Source organism: Colletotrichum aenigma (assembly GCF_013390185.1).
Source record: "Colletotrichum aenigma strain Cg56 chromosome Unknown KSG_Cg56_contig04, whole genome shotgun sequence".
In the NCBI taxonomy this organism is placed as follows: domain Eukaryota; kingdom Fungi; phylum Ascomycota; class Sordariomycetes; order Glomerellales; family Glomerellaceae; genus Colletotrichum; species Colletotrichum aenigma.
This window is the reverse complement of record NW_023500910.1, coordinates 482,511-502,490: the sequence shown is the minus strand read 5'-3', so window position 1 is coordinate 502,490 and position 19,980 is coordinate 482,511. Positions and strand designations below refer to the sequence as shown.

General features: G+C 50.8%; 8 protein-coding genes across 8 annotated transcripts; 2 read left to right on the top strand and 6 right to left on the bottom strand.

The window, feature by feature from the left end:
* Nucleotides 1–1,192: 1,192 nt before the first annotated feature.
* On the bottom strand, nt 1,193–1,813 carry CGCA056_v006001 (putative hemerythrin-like protein; the record flags this gene model as incomplete). Its single annotated transcript, XM_037321252.1, has 2 exons — nt 1,193–1,513; nt 1,580–1,813. 2 exons carry the CDS (start codon nt 1,811–1,813, stop codon nt 1,193–1,195), a joined length of 555 nt encoding a protein of 184 aa, XP_037179964.1.
* A 1,402-nt stretch (nt 1,814–3,215) lies between these two features.
* CGCA056_v006000 (uncharacterized protein) lies at nt 3,216–5,050 on the bottom strand (the record flags this gene model as incomplete). The annotated part of the gene is made up of 4 exons (XM_037321251.1): nt 3,216–3,361; nt 3,418–4,175; nt 4,223–4,706; nt 4,762–5,050. The coding sequence occupies 4 exons, from the start codon at nt 5,048–5,050 to the stop codon at nt 3,216–3,218; spliced, it is 1,677 nt and encodes a 558-aa protein (XP_037179965.1).
* A 1,463-nt stretch (nt 5,051–6,513) lies between these two features.
* On the bottom strand, nt 6,514–8,694 carry SLC6A13 (Sodium- and chloride-dependent GABA transporter 2; the record flags this gene model as incomplete). Its single annotated transcript, XM_037321250.1, has 4 exons — nt 6,514–6,957; nt 7,009–7,749; nt 7,808–8,394; nt 8,445–8,694. The coding sequence occupies 4 exons, from the start codon at nt 8,692–8,694 to the stop codon at nt 6,514–6,516; spliced, it is 2,022 nt and encodes a 673-aa protein (XP_037178721.1).
* A 1,618-nt stretch (nt 8,695–10,312) lies between these two features.
* Nucleotides 10,313–11,807, bottom strand: ugl-1 (Unsaturated chondroitin disaccharide hydrolase; the record flags this gene model as incomplete). The annotated part of the gene is made up of 2 exons (XM_037321249.1): nt 10,313–11,620; nt 11,733–11,807. 2 exons carry the CDS (start codon nt 11,805–11,807, stop codon nt 10,313–10,315), a joined length of 1,383 nt encoding a protein of 460 aa, XP_037178720.1.
* Nucleotides 11,808–12,365: 558 nt separating this feature from the next.
* On the top strand, nt 12,366–14,553 carry CGCA056_v005997 (uncharacterized protein; the record flags this gene model as incomplete). The annotated part of the gene is made up of 2 exons (XM_037321248.1): nt 12,366–13,429; nt 13,482–14,553. 2 exons carry the CDS (start codon nt 12,366–12,368, stop codon nt 14,551–14,553), a joined length of 2,136 nt encoding a protein of 711 aa, XP_037178837.1.
* A 68-nt stretch (nt 14,554–14,621) lies between these two features.
* CGCA056_v005996 (uncharacterized protein) lies at nt 14,622–15,733 on the bottom strand (the record flags this gene model as incomplete). The annotated part of the gene is made up of 3 exons (XM_037321247.1): nt 14,622–14,950; nt 15,203–15,522; nt 15,576–15,733. The coding sequence occupies 3 exons, from the start codon at nt 15,731–15,733 to the stop codon at nt 14,622–14,624; spliced, it is 807 nt and encodes a 268-aa protein (XP_037178836.1).
* A 1,202-nt stretch (nt 15,734–16,935) lies between these two features.
* Nucleotides 16,936–17,346, bottom strand: sor4 (Sorbicillinoid biosynthetic cluster transcription factor sor4; the record flags this gene model as incomplete). The annotated part of the gene is made up of 3 exons (XM_037321246.1): nt 16,936–17,024; nt 17,079–17,159; nt 17,217–17,346. The coding sequence occupies 3 exons, from the start codon at nt 17,344–17,346 to the stop codon at nt 16,936–16,938; spliced, it is 300 nt and encodes a 99-aa protein (XP_037178839.1).
* Nucleotides 17,347–19,264: 1,918 nt separating this feature from the next.
* CGCA056_v005994 (uncharacterized protein) lies at nt 19,265–19,730 on the top strand (the record flags this gene model as incomplete). The annotated part of the gene is made up of 3 exons (XM_037321245.1): nt 19,265–19,314; nt 19,440–19,515; nt 19,572–19,730. 3 exons carry the CDS (start codon nt 19,265–19,267, stop codon nt 19,728–19,730), a joined length of 285 nt encoding a protein of 94 aa, XP_037178838.1.
* Between the last annotated feature and the right edge of the window lie 250 nt (nt 19,731–19,980).

Here is a 19,980-nt window from a genome sequence, read left to right as displayed (position 1 = left end):
TCGCTGGTGTAGTCTGAATATGTTGGAGAATGGTGCCTGTGGAGATGAGGCGGGTAATTGTCTCTGCATTCGCTTCGATGTGTCATCTTGGATTCGTTTGCTTGGGGTGAGTTGAGAAGTGGACTTCGAGGATGAAAGCGAGAAGGATCATCCAGATCAATTTTGGAATTAAGCTTATATACCCAGGTTCAGCTCGACTCGTCCGGAAGGGTCCTTGAAAGAGAACCCTACCAGAGCACACAGATTGCGGATCTTTGGAGGGACTGATCAATGTTGTTGCCACTTCAGCGTAGCTTCGCGGATTACTTTCTGATGTCAGGCCCTTGGCAACGTTGGAATTTCGCCCGGATGATGCTTTTGAACCAATGATCTGACTCAGATAACCAGTTCAAAAAGTGGTGGGGTAGATCATTCCCCCATGTAAAGCCGCAGGTGTTCGTCGTTTTTGACATGCATGACCCAATAAAATAACAGGTTTTTGAGTCTGAATAACTCCGGGGCAGCATGCTACTCGACCTCTTTAGAGTTTACTCTATGGTGATCCTGAGCTTTGCTGATTTTTGATTTGTTGAACAGCCTGACACAAAGTGAAATTTGGACTTGGAGACCTGGAGAGTTTGCGAGGACAATTCGAAGAGACCTGGCAACAATTGATCGCCGGACTTCTGGGAAAGCACCGGGCCCAATTGAAGCTAAGAAGCCAAGTTGCTGAGATAATCGAACATATAGGCAGGAAAGATGAAGTACATCAAAAAAAACTGGATCTTCTGGGCTTGATGTTCACATGGCCTAGCCATGACGTGAAAATGATGGGAATGTGTCGGAACAAACTCCGGTGGGTGGAGCCGACCGTGGACCCTAAGGGCATCGACTCCGCACCGAGCCGGCCGGATTACAGCGCCGAGACTTGCAGTCTGCAGGGCCTTTTGGAGCAGATTATAAACAATATTCGGAAAAGAATTCTCAAATTCTGTTTGATTACTACTTTGTACATAGCTGCATCCGACGCCGTGGCTGCCCTCTGGGCATACATGTGAGTTCCCATAGCGATGTCATCTGGCAGAAAGAAGAGAAGAAACATGATTGTTGGGAGACATGATGAGTAATTATGAGTCTTGTAAGAATCTAAGTTACAGATTTCATCTTATCGTAACATCGTGAGTCGCGTATCCCATCTGATTTGTATCTATCTCTATTGAGTTCCACCGACGATAGGATCCGCGTTGGTAATGGTACCTTCCTTCGTCGCCAGGAAGTCCGTTATTAGCTTCGATGGAGGTCCTTGTGAAGCGGCCGGGTTACTTCGGGTCGGAGCGAAGAACATCGTATTGCGGAACTCTTCAGCCAGTTGTTCAGACTCGGTGATGCTGAGACATTCTTCCAAGCGGGCGACATCTTGAGTATCGGTATCGCGAACATGGGCCGCCATGTCTACCCAGAGGCTCTTCAGTTGGGGCTCGAAGCTCGCATCGTCAACGGGGGTAGCTTTCAATTTGCAGATCTTTTCCTTCAGCTAGTGATCACTGGAGTTAGCGTCTGTTCGCCGTCGTGTTACCTCGTGGACAAGGGGGACGCTTACGCTCTTTCGGTCCGTGCAGTTCTTCTCACACCTCGAGCTGCCGTCGGCAAGACGAAGCTTCAGAGCGGGAAGAAGCACTTGTTCCTCGCTAACGCAATGTCTTGCAAGCTCGAGGGCAAGCTCATTTCTCCAACGAAGCTTATCCTCTTGTGTAGCTGCCGTGAGGATGTACCGGTATGCTTGCTCGATCCTGCGGTGATCTTGCTTGATAGCTTCGGACAGACGGGTCGGCATTTTGATCGTGATTTAGATGTGTGCCAACTCTATATGGTCTATGATTGAACGAATTCGGGTATGAGGGATGGTATTGCCAGTTTGGTTGAGCGTGTACAAGTATAGATAGAAACGAGGACCATGGGGTGATGGATGTTACTCAACTAGAGAAGGATCGTGATTATCTAGGCTGTAAGTATGTTTTCTTAAATAAAACCTGTCAGGAATGACGTTTGGGTACGCAAGATCGTGGCGCCGAGCTTCGCCTGACCCTAACGTGACACACCGCAAAGCCTCAACTTGTGTCTGGGTCTCAGCCCAACGGAACATGCCACCCATCATCTGTTTGAGCTGCACCCTGCAGCATCCCGTGAAGCAAAGCGGATCAGTGGATCGCTTGCGCGTTTAGAGGCGTTTTCTCCCTCCCTTGGCCCTTGCCGCATCACAACTTGGCATGCTCTAGATGCCCTACCCCGGGCTCCCGGTGCGCGCGGGGCAGCCTCTCCGGCGTGCGGAGGGAGTGATCCGCGGATTGAGCGGCACGCCAAACTGCCTATTCCGGCAATGTGGTCCGCTCATCCGGCAGCATCAACCCGCTTGGTGATTTGTTCGACAGCCGAGAGGTGCGGGCGGTGCCTGGCTGAGCACTCGCTGCCCAGCCTTGATTCTTGTCCCGCCACTTGATCATCATCGCGTCACCCCATTCCGCTTCCAGGTCCCTGCCGTGCCCAGTAGAGTTTCAGATCCTCCCACGTGAATTGGGTCTAAATGTCGGTAAGGATGCGGCCAGCCAGGTGAGGACCACGCAAACCGTGCCTGGCATCGTAAACCTGGCACCGTTGATCGTTATTTGAATGAGCAGTAAATGATGTATGTTCTGAACAAGGATCATTAGCAAATAAACCGGAAGTTAGGGATGATGCAGCTTGGATGCAAGGCAATCATTATTCCGGGGAGACGTAATCGCAGCCAGGGAGGCCCTGCCCTCAACACCGCATGAGAATTGATGGGAAAACCAAAGGATGGGTGGCTGGATCCTAGCATCTTCTCTCGGGAAGCCTGCCCGAAGTTTTCAAGGGAAGGTTTGTCTCACAAACGACACCATTCGTGGCCTCACTAGTCCAACAGGCTGACAGGACACCCTCTCGTCAAGAATTTGCGGGGTAGACCCTTCTCCAGATTCAAAAAAGACGGAGCTAAAAAATGATTGACCGGCCCAACCATTTTCTATCCTCCTACGAATACTTAGCAATCTTTGAGGCGCAGGCCATTCCTCGGTGTACTACCTTGAGCATCTGCGCCTCACGAGGCAGGCGTCTACAGGGGAGCCCAGTCCATTTGCAGTGACGTCGGGCCTCATGGGCACAAGGGATACACAATCAGGACTAATCCCAACCACTCTTGATTGTTTCTTTCCAGTCTCTTAGATCCTGCCACGGTCCAGAAACCTGTTTGGAATGTCGACATGTTTGCAGCGCAAGTACTCAGCCACGTTCTTACCCAGGAAGTCGTAGGAAGAGCTAGATGTCACTCCTCTATCTAGGTGATCCTTCAATAGGAAGTGCACAGCTAAAGTGAAGTCATATTAGCAATACTCAGGACAAATTTGGAGTGAATTAACTAACCATGTAGGTGTGGAAGCTCAAATCGGAAGATGGGCTTCCCCATGTCATCCTCGCCCAGCAACTCTCGAGTCTTGCTGACAGTCAACACCGATCTCAGCCAATCCCATTCATCGGCGTTTCGCACGAAAAAGCCGACGTTGCTGTCTGAGCCTTTGTCACCTGATCTCGCGTGCACAACATATCCTAGTGGTGCTCGAGTCGTCGGCCCGAGGGTGGTCACGTTGATCGGGTCCTTGGTCTCATACGTCGGTTGGTTGTATACAAAGTCTACCGTATCCGACGGGGGATCGATGCTCACTCGCTGATTCTTCCACGGAAGATGGCACACGTGCTTAGCGGCACTTTGAGGTATGATGCTGACCCAGTATTCGTAATACTCTCTGGGGAAGGCCTGTCGCGTGTCCATGTGGAATGTTGCACCTGGGTAGCTTTGCATGATGTTGTCGACCATTGGCTTGAGGAACTTCAATGGTGAAAGCGTGTCTTCGTCGCGGGCTTGAGCGAAGATGCGCAGGTCGACGGTCGCTGCATCTTGGTTAGAAGGGTTGACAGGGCATGACCCGTTTGTCCGGAATTTGAGGCAGGAAAACTTCGACTCGTCAAAGACGTGTCTGAGTTGGCGCTCAAACAAAGCAGCCTTCTCGGGTATGTCAAGTCCACAGAGGAAGTAGTGAGCTTCAGCTTGGAATCCTCCCTTTGCAGTGATACCGACTTTTGTGGTCGGGGGTGGTTTAATGTGCCCAACGTTGAACACCCGCCTGAATGCCATTAGCATACACTAAGAACCTTTCTGGGTGTCACCTACACTTCATTCTCTCCGACCTTGTCCATCTTGATGTTGTCAAGGATAGCGACGACGTCGGAATTGTAGTAATAAGGCCCCTGGATTTCGTAGAGCAGTTGGGCCTTACACGTTTCAGGTGTAATCATGCCCCCTTTTTTGGCTTGCTTGTAGACTGTGAACTCTCCAGTGCCCTCGACGGACGCAATCGGAAATCCGATATCAACAGATGTTCCAGGGAGCGTCTTGAACCCAGAGAAGTTGCCGCCTGTCACATAGGTGGTGCACTCGATGAAGTGACCTGCCACAAGCGTGTGTGCCAGCTGTGAAAAGTCGTCCTTTTTCCACCCGTGGTGGTATGCGGCACATGCAACGGTAGGAGAAGCATCTGCTACTCTCCCACAGAGAACGATGTGAGCGCCGTGCTTGAAGGCTTCGACGATACCCCAGCATCCGAGGTAAGCTTGCGCGTAAATGGGCTCATACGGCCAGTCCTTGATGTTTTCACCTTCCGATATCAGTTTTGCCATCGAGATATCTTTACCTGAGTGTTGCAGCCATACCTGTTGTGAGATTCTTGAATCCGTCCCCTGACTTGAGCCCCTTCTGAACAACATCTATTACTTCGTCTCCCTCTATCCACGCGATTTTCAGCTTCAGACCTTTTTCTGCAATCACATCGACCAAGACATCGTGTAGTTTCTTCGTATCGCTCGCACCAGCATTGACGGCAACTTTAATTCGCCGGGCATCGAGGTATTTCAGGGCCGGCTCAATCGCCTCGAGGAAAGAAGGCTCAAATTCTGCGGAGTTCAGAGGATCGTCGGCCTTTGCCCCACCCCTGAGCGCCATATTGTATTCTGACATCCAGTCACCAACGATGTACTGGACATCTTCGTCCCGAGCTAGCTCTACCAATCCCCCTCGCCTGTCTGCCGCCGACCCCGAGGCGGACGCAATGCGTGCCGTACCATTGGCGCGAGAGGCCAAGTGTCCCGGGAGATTGGTTCGCAAAGGCATAATGAAGTTTGGATGTTGCTTATCAATACGGAAGTACATGGACTATCACTTCACGGAAGAAGGGTTATTGGAAAGATGAACAAAACCTGATCTCTAACTTGGGCTGTCAATTCGAGTTGAGTATGCACGGGCACCCGAGGGACCGAGATACCGTTTCCCCCGCACGCTGTGGAACTCCAAATGGCGGCACAAACCTCGGCTCAAACAACTTTGTAAATGTTGCGACGAAGTTGGAGACCCCAAGCGCAGATCCAAAATGTTCGGGTACCCTTGTCCACACCATAGCACCTCCGCTTGAGGACGCTGTCGGGCCTGTCACCTGACGACCTCACCAGGCACACCAGGCACTCTTGGCAAAAAGGCGACAATGGTAATGAAAAGGTCTAGGATACCAGTTGGTAGACTATGTAAATGCTAACAAGTGGACGATGTGAATACCTACCGTGTAAAAATGATTCGAAAACCGGCATTTGCGTATACTCCGAGACAAACCCAGCAAATACTCCGGTAACTGGAGTTGAAATACCCCGTTTTCCACATCGAAATTGTAAAGAGCTATGGTATCGTGGCTCTTGCGTCTCGAAAATATGTGTCGAATGAGCTAAAAGAAACCCAAAAGCCATCGAAATTCGGCAGGATCTCAACCAGCTTACCCGTCGAAGGTGGCTGAGGAGTCTGTTCAATGTGAACAGGGTACGTCAGATGATACGACGTACAGCCGGCAATTGCGTCCTGTTTGTTTAATATTGTGAAAACCATGTGCTGTGAAGATCCCGACACATCTCTTAGCTTCCATGTAGAGAAATATTTCGTGACGAATGAAATCGGTGCTATGATCGAGGAGAAACTACGTTCTGAGCTGCACTGCCGTTAAATCTTCCTATTGGTGACTTATGAGAAGGCGATAATTGATTATCTGTTTGATGAAAGAGAGACATGATACGAAAGTAAATGGCAGATGTTATCTCGGTCATGTTGTGGCGACGGTTAACGGAGAAAGGAGGCGGGTCTATCATATGTCTGGAATTAGCCAAGTCTTGTAATGCGAAGTCAACGCTAAATCAGACACGTTATTTGGATGATCTGGGTCAAGTTAGTTCCGGGCTGGGAGCCTGGGACAAATTGGCGGTGGGCCGGCGCAAGGTCAGGTTCGGAGACTGGCCTTTTTAATGGCGCTGCTCCAATAGTCATTTTGGTTCTTGTTCAATGCTTCCGAATCCTCCACCAAGTATATGCCATCCGAAGTAGAAGGAAAGATAAAGGAAAGAAGTGAGAAATGAAACCATGAGGTGATTTCAGTTGGTGGCCCTCTTTTCCTCCGTGGTAATGAGCTCGTTCTCTGGTGATATAGGAGACTCCTTCCTCTCCGTCGCACCTTCTGAGTGTCCCTCTTCAAGGTTTCCTGCCGCTGCTGCTTGCGCTTCATCCGCTCCAATGGTGACATTCGGAGCATATCCGAGTTTACCCTCATTCTGGCGCTTCGCAGGAATAAACAGGTCATACCATCTGGGGAAAATGAAGCTGCCGAAGATGATGAGAAGCGCAATATGTCCAACACCAAAGCCGAGGATATGAAGCGGGTCGTACCGCAGCTTGTAGAATGCGGGATACGAGAAACCATAGACGATCGCAAGAATTGGCCCAGAAACGTAGCGTAGCAACACGGGCCAGAAGGTCGGGATATTCCAGTTTTTGCCACTTCCAATAATGACGTTGAGATCACGGCGAAGTTGATTTCCCTTGAGACAGGAGTTAGCTTGATCTCAGGAATGAAAGGAATCCGCACTTACGGAGTAGAAGGCCAGATACCATAGGCGGCTCACGAAAGCATTCTTGCCCCAAAACCTAGGGGGGGTGGAATCGGGGGTCTTGCTCATCAGAACGGAAGCTATGCATCCAGCAAAGAAAAGTCCAAATCCTACACCAGCTCCCGCACCGGGACTGACTGCATGCGCAAGGGCAACACCAAGGACCATACCCAAGATGTATCCCGTGTTGTAGATGATGAACGGCACTTTGCCGACTTGTCCAATGACATCCTTGCAACGGTAAACGCTCGTGGAAGTGACGCACTCAGCAAATACGACGAATACTAGAGCGACGTCGTTTGTCCATTTGTCGATGCCGGTCAAAAGATAGTAGCCGAACTCCGTGCAGTAGGGGAGTGATAGCAGGAACGAGAGAATCGTCAGAGCTGTCACGACAATCGGGCGTGAGAACTTAATGCCGGTATCCATGACTAGAGTCACAATGGCATCCAGCATTGCGAAAGCTGAGCTGAAGCCCAAGACCATGAGAGTAAAGAATAAGGCCACAGCCCAGAAGTTGGCGCCAGGCATCTCTGTGACGGCGAGAGGAAGGGTAAGGAAGCCGACTGTGAAACCTCCAATAGGGTTCTCAGGATCAGGGTACATTCCCAGATAGCCAACAACACCGAACACAGCAAAGGCTGCAATGTTCTCGAACAGAACGTTGCTGCATACGATGAGGATGGAGTCCATGACAGCATTCGAGTACTGACGGTTGTATGACTAGACGGAGAGAGTCAATTATGTGTGAGGATAAGGAAGCTGTTGGCGCAATGCTTACCGCATAGGAGGTGAAGTAGCCAAATCCAACACCAGTTGAGAAGAAAACTTGCCCGCAGGCTGTCTGCCAGACCTGTCCGCTGGCAAGTTGAGAGCCTCTCCACGTCGCGAAGTACAGTTTGACACCTTCACCAGCGTTCTCCAGGGAGACAGATCTTCCAATGAGTACAATTGTGACAACAATCGGAAGGCCCATGGTGAAGTAGACCACCCTGCCCGTCAAACCGACACCACGGAAGATGCACAGCCAGCACAGAAACCAGGTGAAGAGGGTCCATCCGACCGTCTCACCCAGCAGAGCAGTGCCTGGATACTGTGTGTAGTTGGCGACAGCACTGCCATCGGCAGTAAGATTCCCTACAATAGGGTCGACGTTGGCGACTACATCGCGATTGAAGAACTCTTCGCCTCGGTTGGTCCACGGAAGCGGGCTGGTGAATGATTGCCGGAAGTAGTTCATGATCCATGCCAGATTGACGACGAAGTAAGGGCCGACCACGAAACCGACATACAATAAGGACAGCCCAGTGCCCTTGAGCTTTTGGTTGAGGTTGTTGTAGGCGACAACACTTCCTCCGCGATATGCCTCTATTCGCAATCATTAGACTCGGAAGCGTTCGGGGGAGGGAAACACAAACGCCCAATAGCAATCTCCAGCACCAAAACAGGAATTGCAATAATGAAGACGGCCATCAAATATGGAATGTACCACTGCAGTCCATGATTGTTGTACACCTGTGACGGGTATCGTAGGAGGTTACCCATGCCAGCGCAGCCACCCATAGAGGCCAGCAGGAAGGCCGCTCGTGAGGGCCACGCATCTCGCCCATCCTCTGCCTTGTTAGGCAGAGGCGCAAACCACCCGCCAATCTTTTTGAGCACGTCCATGCCTACGCCACGTGGAAGATGAGATATGCGCCGTCTGCCAATGATCAAGCTCCGTCCCGGAAGTTACCCGGGGCGCGGAATCGTGTGATTGAGCTTGTTGAGGGTAGCTTATGTTGACTGCATGTGAGGCTCACAGATGAGGTGCGAATGACTCCAAATGATGGAACCTTGTGGGACGAAGATCTCTTCAGAGAGTTCGAAGACTCATGTGGAGAAGGACGAAGAGAAAGAGAGAAGCAAGAGAAGACGAAATCATTCCTCTACCTCTAGGTACGTACCACATGGACCATCATCATGCTGCCTTTTTATTCAGCTCTAGAGGTCCCCCAAGCATCTGATGCGACCCTGCTGGTCTGCAGAACTTTCACTCGGGTTTTCGCCGCAAGACGCGAACGCCCCCAGCATGCCCACACAACCAACCGCCGCCAGCAAGCACGCAATCTTGTTTGGTTTCACGCCTCGTGGGGTTCTCGTCCGTAGCCATCTTCCAACAGGTCGAGGGTATGTGGGTAACAAAAGTCTTAGCATTACCTAGGACAAGACCTTAGCGAATCCTTCCAGCAGCGCGTCTCCCGTGGCATCGCCGGCGGGAGCTGGAGGCGGAGCGCCGAGAGAAACATCCCGGTGAGCCAAGGTCTCGGCGGACTTGGCGACAAGGCCCTACAGTACCGGTATCCGCCCGGCCAAGACCGAGAACGGAGACAAGGGCGATGATCCGTCGAATCACCGGAGCGGAATGACGCGATCGACCCCACCCGACGGGATTCCGGTCTGACCTAATAAGCAAACCGCTCCGTGGTGGTTCAATTGCTCTGGGTCGGTGTCACCGTGGAGTCGTGAGACTTTGACGTGGGATGACAGGCGGGGCGAGGAGGCCAGTCTGGACAGAAGAACCTTGATGGTTGTGAAAGTGACGAATAACACTTGCTATCGCATAAGTTTGCGCCCAGGTCGCCACCAACACCACCCCAAAAGCTCCTCCATGCAGAGCCTGCCGCTTGATCGAAGCCATCAGCCCTTCAAGGTGCGCCTGTTTATGCCTTTTCAACTTTGTTCCTGAGCCGATGATATGGCTCATCGGAGAAGCGCCACTGAAACTATGACTGTCGTGACGTAGTGTATGCGCGACGAAGACAGCTCAACTTCACTCTGGGCCCAATGCTCCAATCACGCGTGCCGGAGTATGTTCCGAAAGTCACTTTGATCTAGGAATATCTCTCAGGTCCATGGTCTATCTGGCTGCATCTATCGTAGAGGAGTCCCACGGTGTTGGCAATGCACCCCAGAACTTGGCTTGCTTGTATATGCGAGTAGCCCTGGCTGATATGGAACTCCCAGTTCTGATAAGTTGACTCTGAGTGGGATTCTCGCACAGCAATGATACAATATGGGCCCCGGTGCTCGGGCTGGACATCAAGGGTGGGCCGACGCATGTCTTAAATTGAGGTCCCTGTATTCCTGCCAATATCTTGGCCGCATCCCTTCGCTGTCCCATTGTTGGCCAGAGATACGAGATGTGTTCAGGTGACATGCCCAGTAGGGCCGAGCAAGATAAGAAAGAACAGGAGGCTGCATGGCTATTGAGAAGGTCGACGTCATTGTTCTAGTACTGCCCTCTTCAAACCAGCCCCATCCGCAATAGCCTTGTCCCAAACTCCACCAGATAGTAGTCAGCATAGACCAGCCCGTGGTCTTTCGTTCGATGGTTGCTCATTGGATTGTTACAGACTGTGGCGTTCTTCAAGATTGACTCGAAGCATTTGCCTCCTACCACGTCAACACCCGTCAATTCACTGTTCGTTCCAACGTCCAGCCGAGCCTTCTTATCAGCCAGGGAGAACTCCAAAGTCTCCTCCACGATTCTAAGCCCGCCCTGTAGGAATCGGTCGCTGAGATTGTGAAGACCCTGTCCTGCAAGAGACTGGGCTAGGATCAGCAAACCGTTGGCAGCTGCGGTCCCGGCCGAGGTGTCCCGCAGCGGGGGTTCTCCATCTTCAATCGGAGCATCGAAGTCCCATACCGGCACGTATCTCCCAATCTTCCGCTCGGAACCATCCGGCGCTGGGACTTCGACCACTGCTGGTGCTTTCTCCAGACGTAATAAGAAGTATTCTGCAAGTCCACATGCCGTGTCTAGAAAGTCATGTTCCCCAGTCCAGACGTACGTCTGGGCAAACCCCAAAATGGCCCATGCTTGGCCTCTTGACCAAGTAGACGACGTACTACACCCTTGTGCTGTGCACCGTCCTTTGATTTCCCCGGTGATTGGTGAGAAATTGACGACATGGAAGGTGCTGTACAATGAACCGGGGAACCGTTGTTCTGGCTCCGGTGGTTCCAGTCGGAGATGTGACTTCAGGAGCGTACGGGAGTGTGTAATGGCGGCATCTGCGAGTTGTTTGTCACCAGAGTGAGCTGCGGCGTAGAAGAGAAGATCAAGATTGCACATCGAATCGATGATAACGATGAAGTTGTCATCCATGCCTATAATAGGTGGGATTTTCAACCATGTCAACTGATCCCATGACCTTATGGCTCCAACGACAAAATTGAATCGAGTATACAGGCTCTTGGCAGCCGTGAGGATGGTGTTGAGAGCCTTTTCATCATGAAACAATTCCCACCTAGGTCTCATGTGGGGCATTTGGATGAAACCAAGGTCATGAGTGTTGGTTAGTCGGGATTCGCCATGGATGGGGTCTGACCAGGTCTGTGCTAGTACTTGGAGTCGTTTTCGTAGCTTGGGCAGATCGATGTCTGGATTATCCAACTTGATAGTGTGGGGATATTTGATGGCTCTCTCAAGAAGCGAGTAGAGGCTGCCTGCAAAGAACCCACAGGTCCAAAAGTCGATGTTTCTGTATTGATACTGGCCATAATTGGGGCCGATCTGCGGCACCGTCTCAGGAAATCTCTTGGGCGGGTCCTGATAACTGTCAGCATTGAGACCTCCCAAAGTCATCAATCCGAGAAAAGGTGCTTAGACTTGCGTTATCAATCAGATTTTGTGTAGCGGTTCGGATGATCTTTGCTGTCACGTTTTCGGAGAACAACTCTGACAAGCGATCTCTCAGCGTTTGCAAAGGCTGACGGGCTGGGGTTGTGGTCGGCATCATCGGCTGAGGGCAGCTTCCGACGTTGGCTGTTGCGTTAGTGGCAAGCCAGGCCCTTCGAGTGCTTCGTATCTCGACCAGCATTGAAACAACTTGATGGGAAGTCGAGAGTGGTAATAAGTTCGACACGAGTAAGAGATAATAGACTTCTTACGCAAGCTCATCCCCGAGCTCACCGGTACACGGCTGCGCAAACTTAGGTGGCACTAAGTAGGAGGGTTGGTATCCGGACTAGGCAAACTATTCCACCTTTCTCAGGGTATACAAGTATCTCACCGAGAAGAAATGCTCCGAAAAGCCGGTTGGCTCTGTTCTAAACCTTGCAGCCCGCACATTCTCCAGTCATGGGTGCCGACTCAAACGCGGGGTAGACCCCCTTCGGCCCCGCACGTCGTCCACTGGCCGATGGTTGCCCGAGATATTTTCCCTCTGATTTTAGCACAACGTTCTTGCTGTGGGAGCCATAGCGAAGATCGTTCTCGTGTGGCGCAAGGTACCAAAGTCGCAAGTTCTATTCGTTGCATCTATATCAGTACCTAGTTTTCGTCATCGAGCAACATGCCGCCCCTCCCTGGTTTCTCTGATAACCCACTGAAGTCCCGAGATGACGTGGTGCGGGCCACAGAAGCTTTCCTCAAGCCTCTAATTCAGTATTTTTCTCCTGAAAAGGCAAGAATCAAGCTTCCAGTTGCCACGGGTACTCACTTCGATGAAAATGCGGCCCAACTTGAGGGTTTCGCCAGGCCGTTGTGGGCTGTCGGGGCGCTCTTGATGAGCGACGACCCCGATTGGGAGCTCGCTCAACCTTGGGTTGATGGATTCGACGCTGGCGTTGACCCAGGACATCCGGAATACTGGGGCGATATTCAAGACTATGACCAGCGAATGGTCGAGGCCGAGATGATCTCCTTTGCACTGCTGGCAGCACCTCGACATATGTTGTGGGATCGGCTTCGTCCCGAGACCCGGAAGAACCTCGTCACCTGGCTTTCAAGCATGAATACCAAACTAGTACATCGAGCTAATTGGCTCTGGTTTCGGGTGTTTGGTAACCTTGCCCTTTCACGTGTGTGTAACGTTGATACTCCGGAGGTGCGCGATCAAATCGAGGACGACCTGAAAGTACTCGACACATTCTACTTGGAGGATGGATGGTCCAGTGATGGCTTGTGGAGAACTCCTGGCATAGACGACGAGGAGTATCGGATTTTGCTAGAGACGGGTCGAGCCAACGCGCTTCCAAACGGACGAAATGCCTGTTTTTACTCTGGCAGTTTTGCAATCCAGTTCAGCCAGCTGCTGTACATAAGATTTGCTGGCGATCGTGATCCTGCAAGAGCAGCGAAGTATCAACAACAAGCTCGAGACTTCGGCGCAGGTTTTTGGAGGTTTTTTAAATCCAACGGCGCTGTTATACCTTTCGGTCGCTCACTTACCTACCGGTTCGCCGCCGCCGGGTTCTTTGCAGCCCTTGCTCTCGCAGATGTACCGAACATGCCGGCACCCCTGGCGAGCCCCGGCGCTGTGAAGGGATTTCTGCTCCGCCACTTACGATGGTGGGCTAACAACTCAAAAGATATTCTCTACCCAGATGGGACACTGAACCTTGGCTGGGTCTATCCGTGCGTCGTCACTCTCTTTCACCTACCTGAGAAGCTAACCAATTCTCATTAGAAACATGTATCTTACCGAAGACTACAACTCACCCCAATCTCCTTACTGGTGTCTCAAATCACTTGTGGTGGTTGCACTGTCATCAAATGACGCCTTTTGGACTGACCCTGAAGTGCCCTATCCCAATGTTTCCACGGATTCCGGTATTAAGCTCCTGCCTGCTCCTCGGCAAATCTTCTGTAATCACCCGAGAGGCAACCACCATTTCATGCTTTCAACCGCTCAGTTCATGGGAGTCGCGTTCAAAGGCCACCAGGCGAAGTACTGCAAGTTCGCCTACTCGTCCTTCTTTGGGTTTTCAGTTCCCACAACCCATGCAACACTTCACCAGGTTGCACCCGACAACGCCTTGATATTCAGCCGAGACGGGATGGAAACATGGGCCGGGAAATACAAGTGCGGCGACACAACATACGGGACGGCCGTCGTACACGGGAAAGCAAACGAAGAGGTCGTCTCGGCTACCGTTAAATGGTTTCCATGGGCTGATCGCAGTGTGACGGTGACAACGACCCTTCTCCCCCCAACTCAGCGCTGGCCAGACTGGCATATAAGAGTTCATCACATTAAAGCAGCTGGACCTCTCAGTAGGCTGTTCACACCAGAAGGTGGTTTCGCCATCAGTGGCCGTCAACAACGAAACGCCCGTAATCTGCCTGAGATGGCTGATGATGACTTTAATGACGCCGACGAGCTCGGCCAAGCAGAACTGATTATCATCGGCGCCAACTCAGTCATGATTCTGGGCGAGTCAGGTGCATCTGGAATCAGCGCGGATGTAATCTCGAGTGCATCAATGTCGACCAAATTTTCACCATTAAAGCCAGAGGCCAACACCAACATCATGACCCAGCGCTCTCTGATCCCCATGATGGAGAGCAATATCATAAGCCTGGGCCGGGCTGATGATGTAATTATTGTCACCAAGGTCTTTGCTATCTCAAGCAACGCATGTCTAGTTAGAAATGGCCATGCAAGGAGTCTGAAGCAACGATGGGCAGACCAGCCAAGCATCCGTCTTATGAACACACCTGACCAAACCCAAACCTCGGAGGACTTCATATCGTTGTAAGTTCAAGGTATTAATTTTACCGATATGAGACGAAATGAAGGTATGGATTTCGGTGCATGGTAGTGCGTTCACAAGCCTGTCTGGTTACCGCTATCGCTTTCCTGAATGAGCCACATATCCGACGAGCCTGCATCAAAATCTTCGAGTCGTGTGTTGAACATGATATCGTCGTAGCTCATAATGCGATCCATTTCAGCAAACCCTTCATCCATCAGCACCCTGGATATCGCCGAGAGCTCGTCGCCGGTCGACTCAACAGATGAAGTGTCGCACATGACTGGTGTTACCGAGCTCTGAGAGATATGTCCTGCAATTTGAGATGGTTTGTCTGCCTGTTTAGTCGGTGCCTCGGCCAAAATCTCCTCGTTGATGATCTCTTCGGCGTATTCAAGTAGTGCTAAACGGAAATGAGTGTTACTCTCGCATAGATCGTGAAGTTTGCGAAGACGAGTTGCGAATTGGGAAAACAACGAGCTTCCATAGGATCCCGCCGACCCGAAGTCTCCTGACCAACGCCGACTCATTTCTTCCAGGCTGTCGATAAGAGCCCAGAAGCTACTTGATAGGCCTCCGTCATATTTTCTCCAATGAACTGTTGAACCCATTTGAGTAAATAGAGTAGGTTCCGGGGAAGGAACTTAAAACATACCCAGAAGAATCTTTGCACTTATAAAGCAGCAGAAAGACATATGGGGAGAGACTATGGCTTCAACTGGCGACCCAGCGAGATACTTCCTCACCATATTCGCGTTTTCGACAGCAGCTCCGAGGCAGGTTTCGGCGCTGTAGCTACTCGGCAGCTTGATACTACGCAGCTCGTGTGCTGGGTAAGCGATTCGTTGGTGTAATAGAATCATGGAAGTGTTATGAGTAATGTGGGCCAAAGTCATGTTAGGATCCATGACACCTGGCATTTCTTTACGCGATGTCCCCAAATCCTTCCACTGCTGAGGCAGGAACATCTTCCAGCTACATACGGTTGTCAGCCTAAAAGCTACTTCAGGATGCGAATTATTACTCACTGAACTAAGCGTAGATCCAGTTCTTTAAATCGTGTCAGCCAATCCGAAACCTCTTTTCTGTCACTGAAGTTGACCTTCTGCTGCAGAAAGTAGGTGTTGATCCGACTTAGTGACTCGATGGATTCGATGTAGTAGGCGAAAGCCCCGATACTTGACATATCAACGGGAGCCGATGCGCCAGCCCCTCGAGTCTCAGGGAGTGCCAGATTTGTAACACCTTGAGCATCTACAGTCTTTGAATGCGACGGGCTGGAGTGATGGGTAGGAAGAAACGTAATGGAGTTGCCAATCTTGGCTGAAGAACGATCCCATATGCCCAAGTACGGAGTCACCGCCGGCGTCTCGGCATACCACCGACCACCACAAACAGGTAGCCTTCGACAAACATCAACTGCTGTCAGACTGGCATTGCATCTTTAATCGTCCATTAGAGTCAGCAATTCATGATGCGAGACGCTGCGGGTACAATTGTACTTACCCGGTAGTTATTGAACAAAACCTGTTTCAGGGGCGATGAATTAGCCCTGGATGGCTTGTGAACTCGCCGAAATGTGAACCGACCTGTCCAAAATAAATATGTTCCAGAATACCCTGCGTCGCTCTTCCTCTTCGACCCAATTCCTCGGCCCCGTAAGATGTGGCGAAGGGCGGACAAATGATGAACGCCTTTGCCGGTCTTCATCTTCATAACTGAGCTGCAGGTATTGTACCGCTCCAGTGATCGAGCCAATGATAGGCCAGGCTTTTTCACACTCTCCGTTGCCAATCTATCGGGGTTCGTAAATCTTTGGGCGAGTGGCTTGATGGCTAGCTTTGGGGTGCCTACTTACGTCAGAAAAGGCGACAATTGCCAATGCTTGCAAGCTCTCGACATTGAGGGCGTTCATTGAGGTTGCAATTACAAGATTTCGTGATTTTTGAACTTGCGATATGAGTTCGCTTGGTGCAAATAGTTGGTCCCTTTCCTCAATAAATCGTGACGCCGCAACCAACATTGCGTGCAAAATGACAGATGTACTCGTCTTTTCGGACGTCAGCAATCTCTGACGGAAGCCTGCTTCTTGTAATAGTGGAATCCATGGCTGAACTCGAGTGGAGTATGCGTCGAGAAGCTCTGAAAGCTGGCATGGAAAACCAAGCGTTGGGTCTTCGTCCCCTAGGACTGGTGACTGTATGTGAGCATGACGCTGTTCCTCATATCTTCGTCGCTTATTAGGTCGAAAGGACTCTTGGTCATTGTGAATCTTTCCTCCAATGCTTGGTTGTGGTCCACTTTCTGAAGAGCTCAAATGTGACACGAGACTCGCTCCAATTGTGGAGTTTAGCTTGTTGATCTCAGTCGCAAGAGTAGAGAGAACTCCTACGATCGATGAGATCTGATTATCCACATGACAACCAGTTGAAGCAGCGGTGTCTCGTTGTTGCTGAAGACAGCGTTTTCCACCGCCTCTAGATCAAAGCATGAGCATCTGCACGGTCACGTAGTAGATGCGTCTTGCTTACCAAGTCTTCTATTGAGACTTTCGACGGCGCCGCCCTTTAACCCCGGTTTATTTCGCCTATTCTCATAAATACAGTCAATCTCTGGCTCTGTTAGCATTGCTTTTACTCTGTCGAAGGTCAGATTTCATTGTTGCTCACCAAGCCGTTCGCAGTTCGAGCAGAGCGGTCTCTGGCGGGTGCACTTCAGCTTGCGCCGTCGGCAACCCTCGCATGATGGCAGGTCAACAGCAGGAATGGCTCCATCCGAGTCCGCAGCATTGGGGCCCATGGCAGTCATTTGGAGTCCATCGGACATACATCTAACCATGGAATGCTGGGTGACAATAGCAAGCGGACGTTGACATGATTCAAAAACCTCGGCCCAAGTTGTCCCAGTAGTTGCGGGGTTGTGGGGACGCAGGGCGGGGACTTGGTGACTCCCGAAAGCCCATCGGTGTTCCGGGTTCCGATTCCCTTGAGAAGCGGTCTAGACTTCGACGCCAACCACCAAAGAGTGGCCCAGGATGTCGACTTATATTTGGCATTACGAAGAGTAGGACACGATTCAACGTACGTAGAATGTTCACCGCCAAGTCTGTGATATTCGTGCCTCAGTCCATTTTGCTATACATAAAGTCTTCTTTTCCTTTCTCTAATTACGCCAGAGAAATCCCATCACACGACGTGTATTTTGAATATCTCGGTTATTATCCCATATCATTTTGCCGGGGTTGTTACTTTTAGAAGACACATGGAGCATGAGCAACGAAGATGCCCCAAAATAGCGGACGCAAACGGGACTGACCCCGCCGGCAAAAGCTCTGAGGCGGCAAATTTTCGATACTTGTTCGGAAGAACAGCACTTTGATGGGCGAGGCAAAGCAAGGATGCAGAAATTATAATCTTACTGAGCGCAGCCATTCAATGCGGTTGGCGAAGACTCATCAAAGGTCAAGAGACTTGCCTATGGTCGTGGTCTTGTTTGATACTCCTACATTGTTCTGCCTCCCTCGGCCACTTCAGATTTCCATCCGCCGAAATAAAACCACATTGCGTCGCAGAGATTGTGATAAACAGGGCGATGACGTTGCACCCACAATTGGCCAGCCAGACTGCCCAAAGTGTGATCTAGTATGACTCGTTACTATGAACGCAATGCTGCTTCGCCACATCTTGTGCTCAATGAAGCCACGTCTTAAGGCTGAAGAGCGTAACAATAAGGTTGGGGTATCAATTAATTTGACAGGCGTAAGTGGACCTTAACTTAGAAGCTAGTGTTCCGAGAAGCCGGCAGAGGGTAGCACTGAAGGGTTAAGAGCCGCCATCTTGACAATATTAAGATGGGATAGCAACGTCGTCACGCGTCAACAAGCCATTTCGGGGAAGTTCATAGCCGGACGGAAGGGATTCCCCGTGACTAACGGAAAGAAGGATGAATTATAGATGTTGTGATTACAGCTGAGAAGCCTTTCGCAAGAAATCCGGGAATTATTACGGACCGCGAATGCTTTCGCGACTGGAGTCTTGATGAACTCCGATGAATCCACCGGTAGGCCCATACGTCTCTTCGCAACCGGCTTCGCATCCGGAGGAAGAAGAAGCAGAAAAATCGGCCTATGCGTTCTCCTCAGAGCGGCTGAGCTGCAAAACACCGTGAAGGTGTGAAATTGATTGATTGAGCTCGGGTGTCAGCTGCTAAGTCCGAATGCCCGCCACTTTACAAGGAAAATCAACCGTACAATTGTGAGATACAACACATCTTTACCGGTCGGCCTTGGGACTAAAGAATGTGCGGTGGACGCCATGCGAGTCACGTAGCAAGAGATTCGGTGTGATCCCCAGTATTTGAAACCATAGTGGCCGTGATGCGGGTGGGACTGAACCAGCCCCAACGGCAGCCGTCGATTGTGGCTCCGTCTGTCGCTCTCGCTTTCGCTCCTCACGCCTGTCATGCCAATTCTTCCACGAAATGCCAGCGTTCCTCGATATTCAGCCTTACCGCACACTCATGTGCCGTCAGTTCCCAAATATTACAATCCAACAGCCCAATAATGTTCGAACAGCACGACCGGTATTTAAGAGCTGAGAATGCCCTTCTCTAGAGCTCTCTTGAACCATCAACGGCCGCTCACATCCCAACCAATCGCTTCAGCCAGCTTCTTCAATCATTTTATTCCACCAGTCGCTTCAAAGAAACTCAAACAAAGATGCAGTTCTCTACCACTTTCGCCGTTCTTTTCCTCGCAGCTGCTACAAGGTAAGCAACCGCTTCCTCGATCATCATCACTAGCACAAGCTTTGCTCCCAAACCTCCTGCTATTTCTCATAAAACTGTTTACCAGCTTTCTCCATTGCTGCACGTAGCTAATCAACACTATCTAGCGTTGCCGCTAAGAAGCACACTCAACTCTATTGCACCAACGCCAGTGGCTCTGGACAGTTCATCTTTTCGTTCCCTGTAGGCCATCCACAGGTCGATTTTCTCTATACGTGATATGCTGACGGAAGATTCAGAACGACGACGTTACCAACAAAGTATGCCCTACTTTCTGTTCGGACTGTACGCTCGGCGACAACGACGGGCACCGTGTCTGCAACTCTCCGAGCAAGCAACTTGATGGCGACGGCTTTGCGAGTGCCTGTGTTGCTGCTGGAGCTGATGGCAGCAAGTAAGTGCTTTATCCAGATGTCTACAGGCCTCGCCAGTGGTAGATGAGGGCAACGTGTGGTTCTTGTTCTGGATGTCAAGTCACATAGTATGGGCTAGATCGTGTTTAGATAACATACCATAGCACAAAAATATTGTTTCCAGGTTGTGCTACTTCATTTGATGTGTTTGTACTCAGTTTTCGTGGTGACGGTAGTTTCGTGTCGTAACTCTGGCCAGCTAGATGAGATACGAGCTACCATGGCAAGTGTGTGC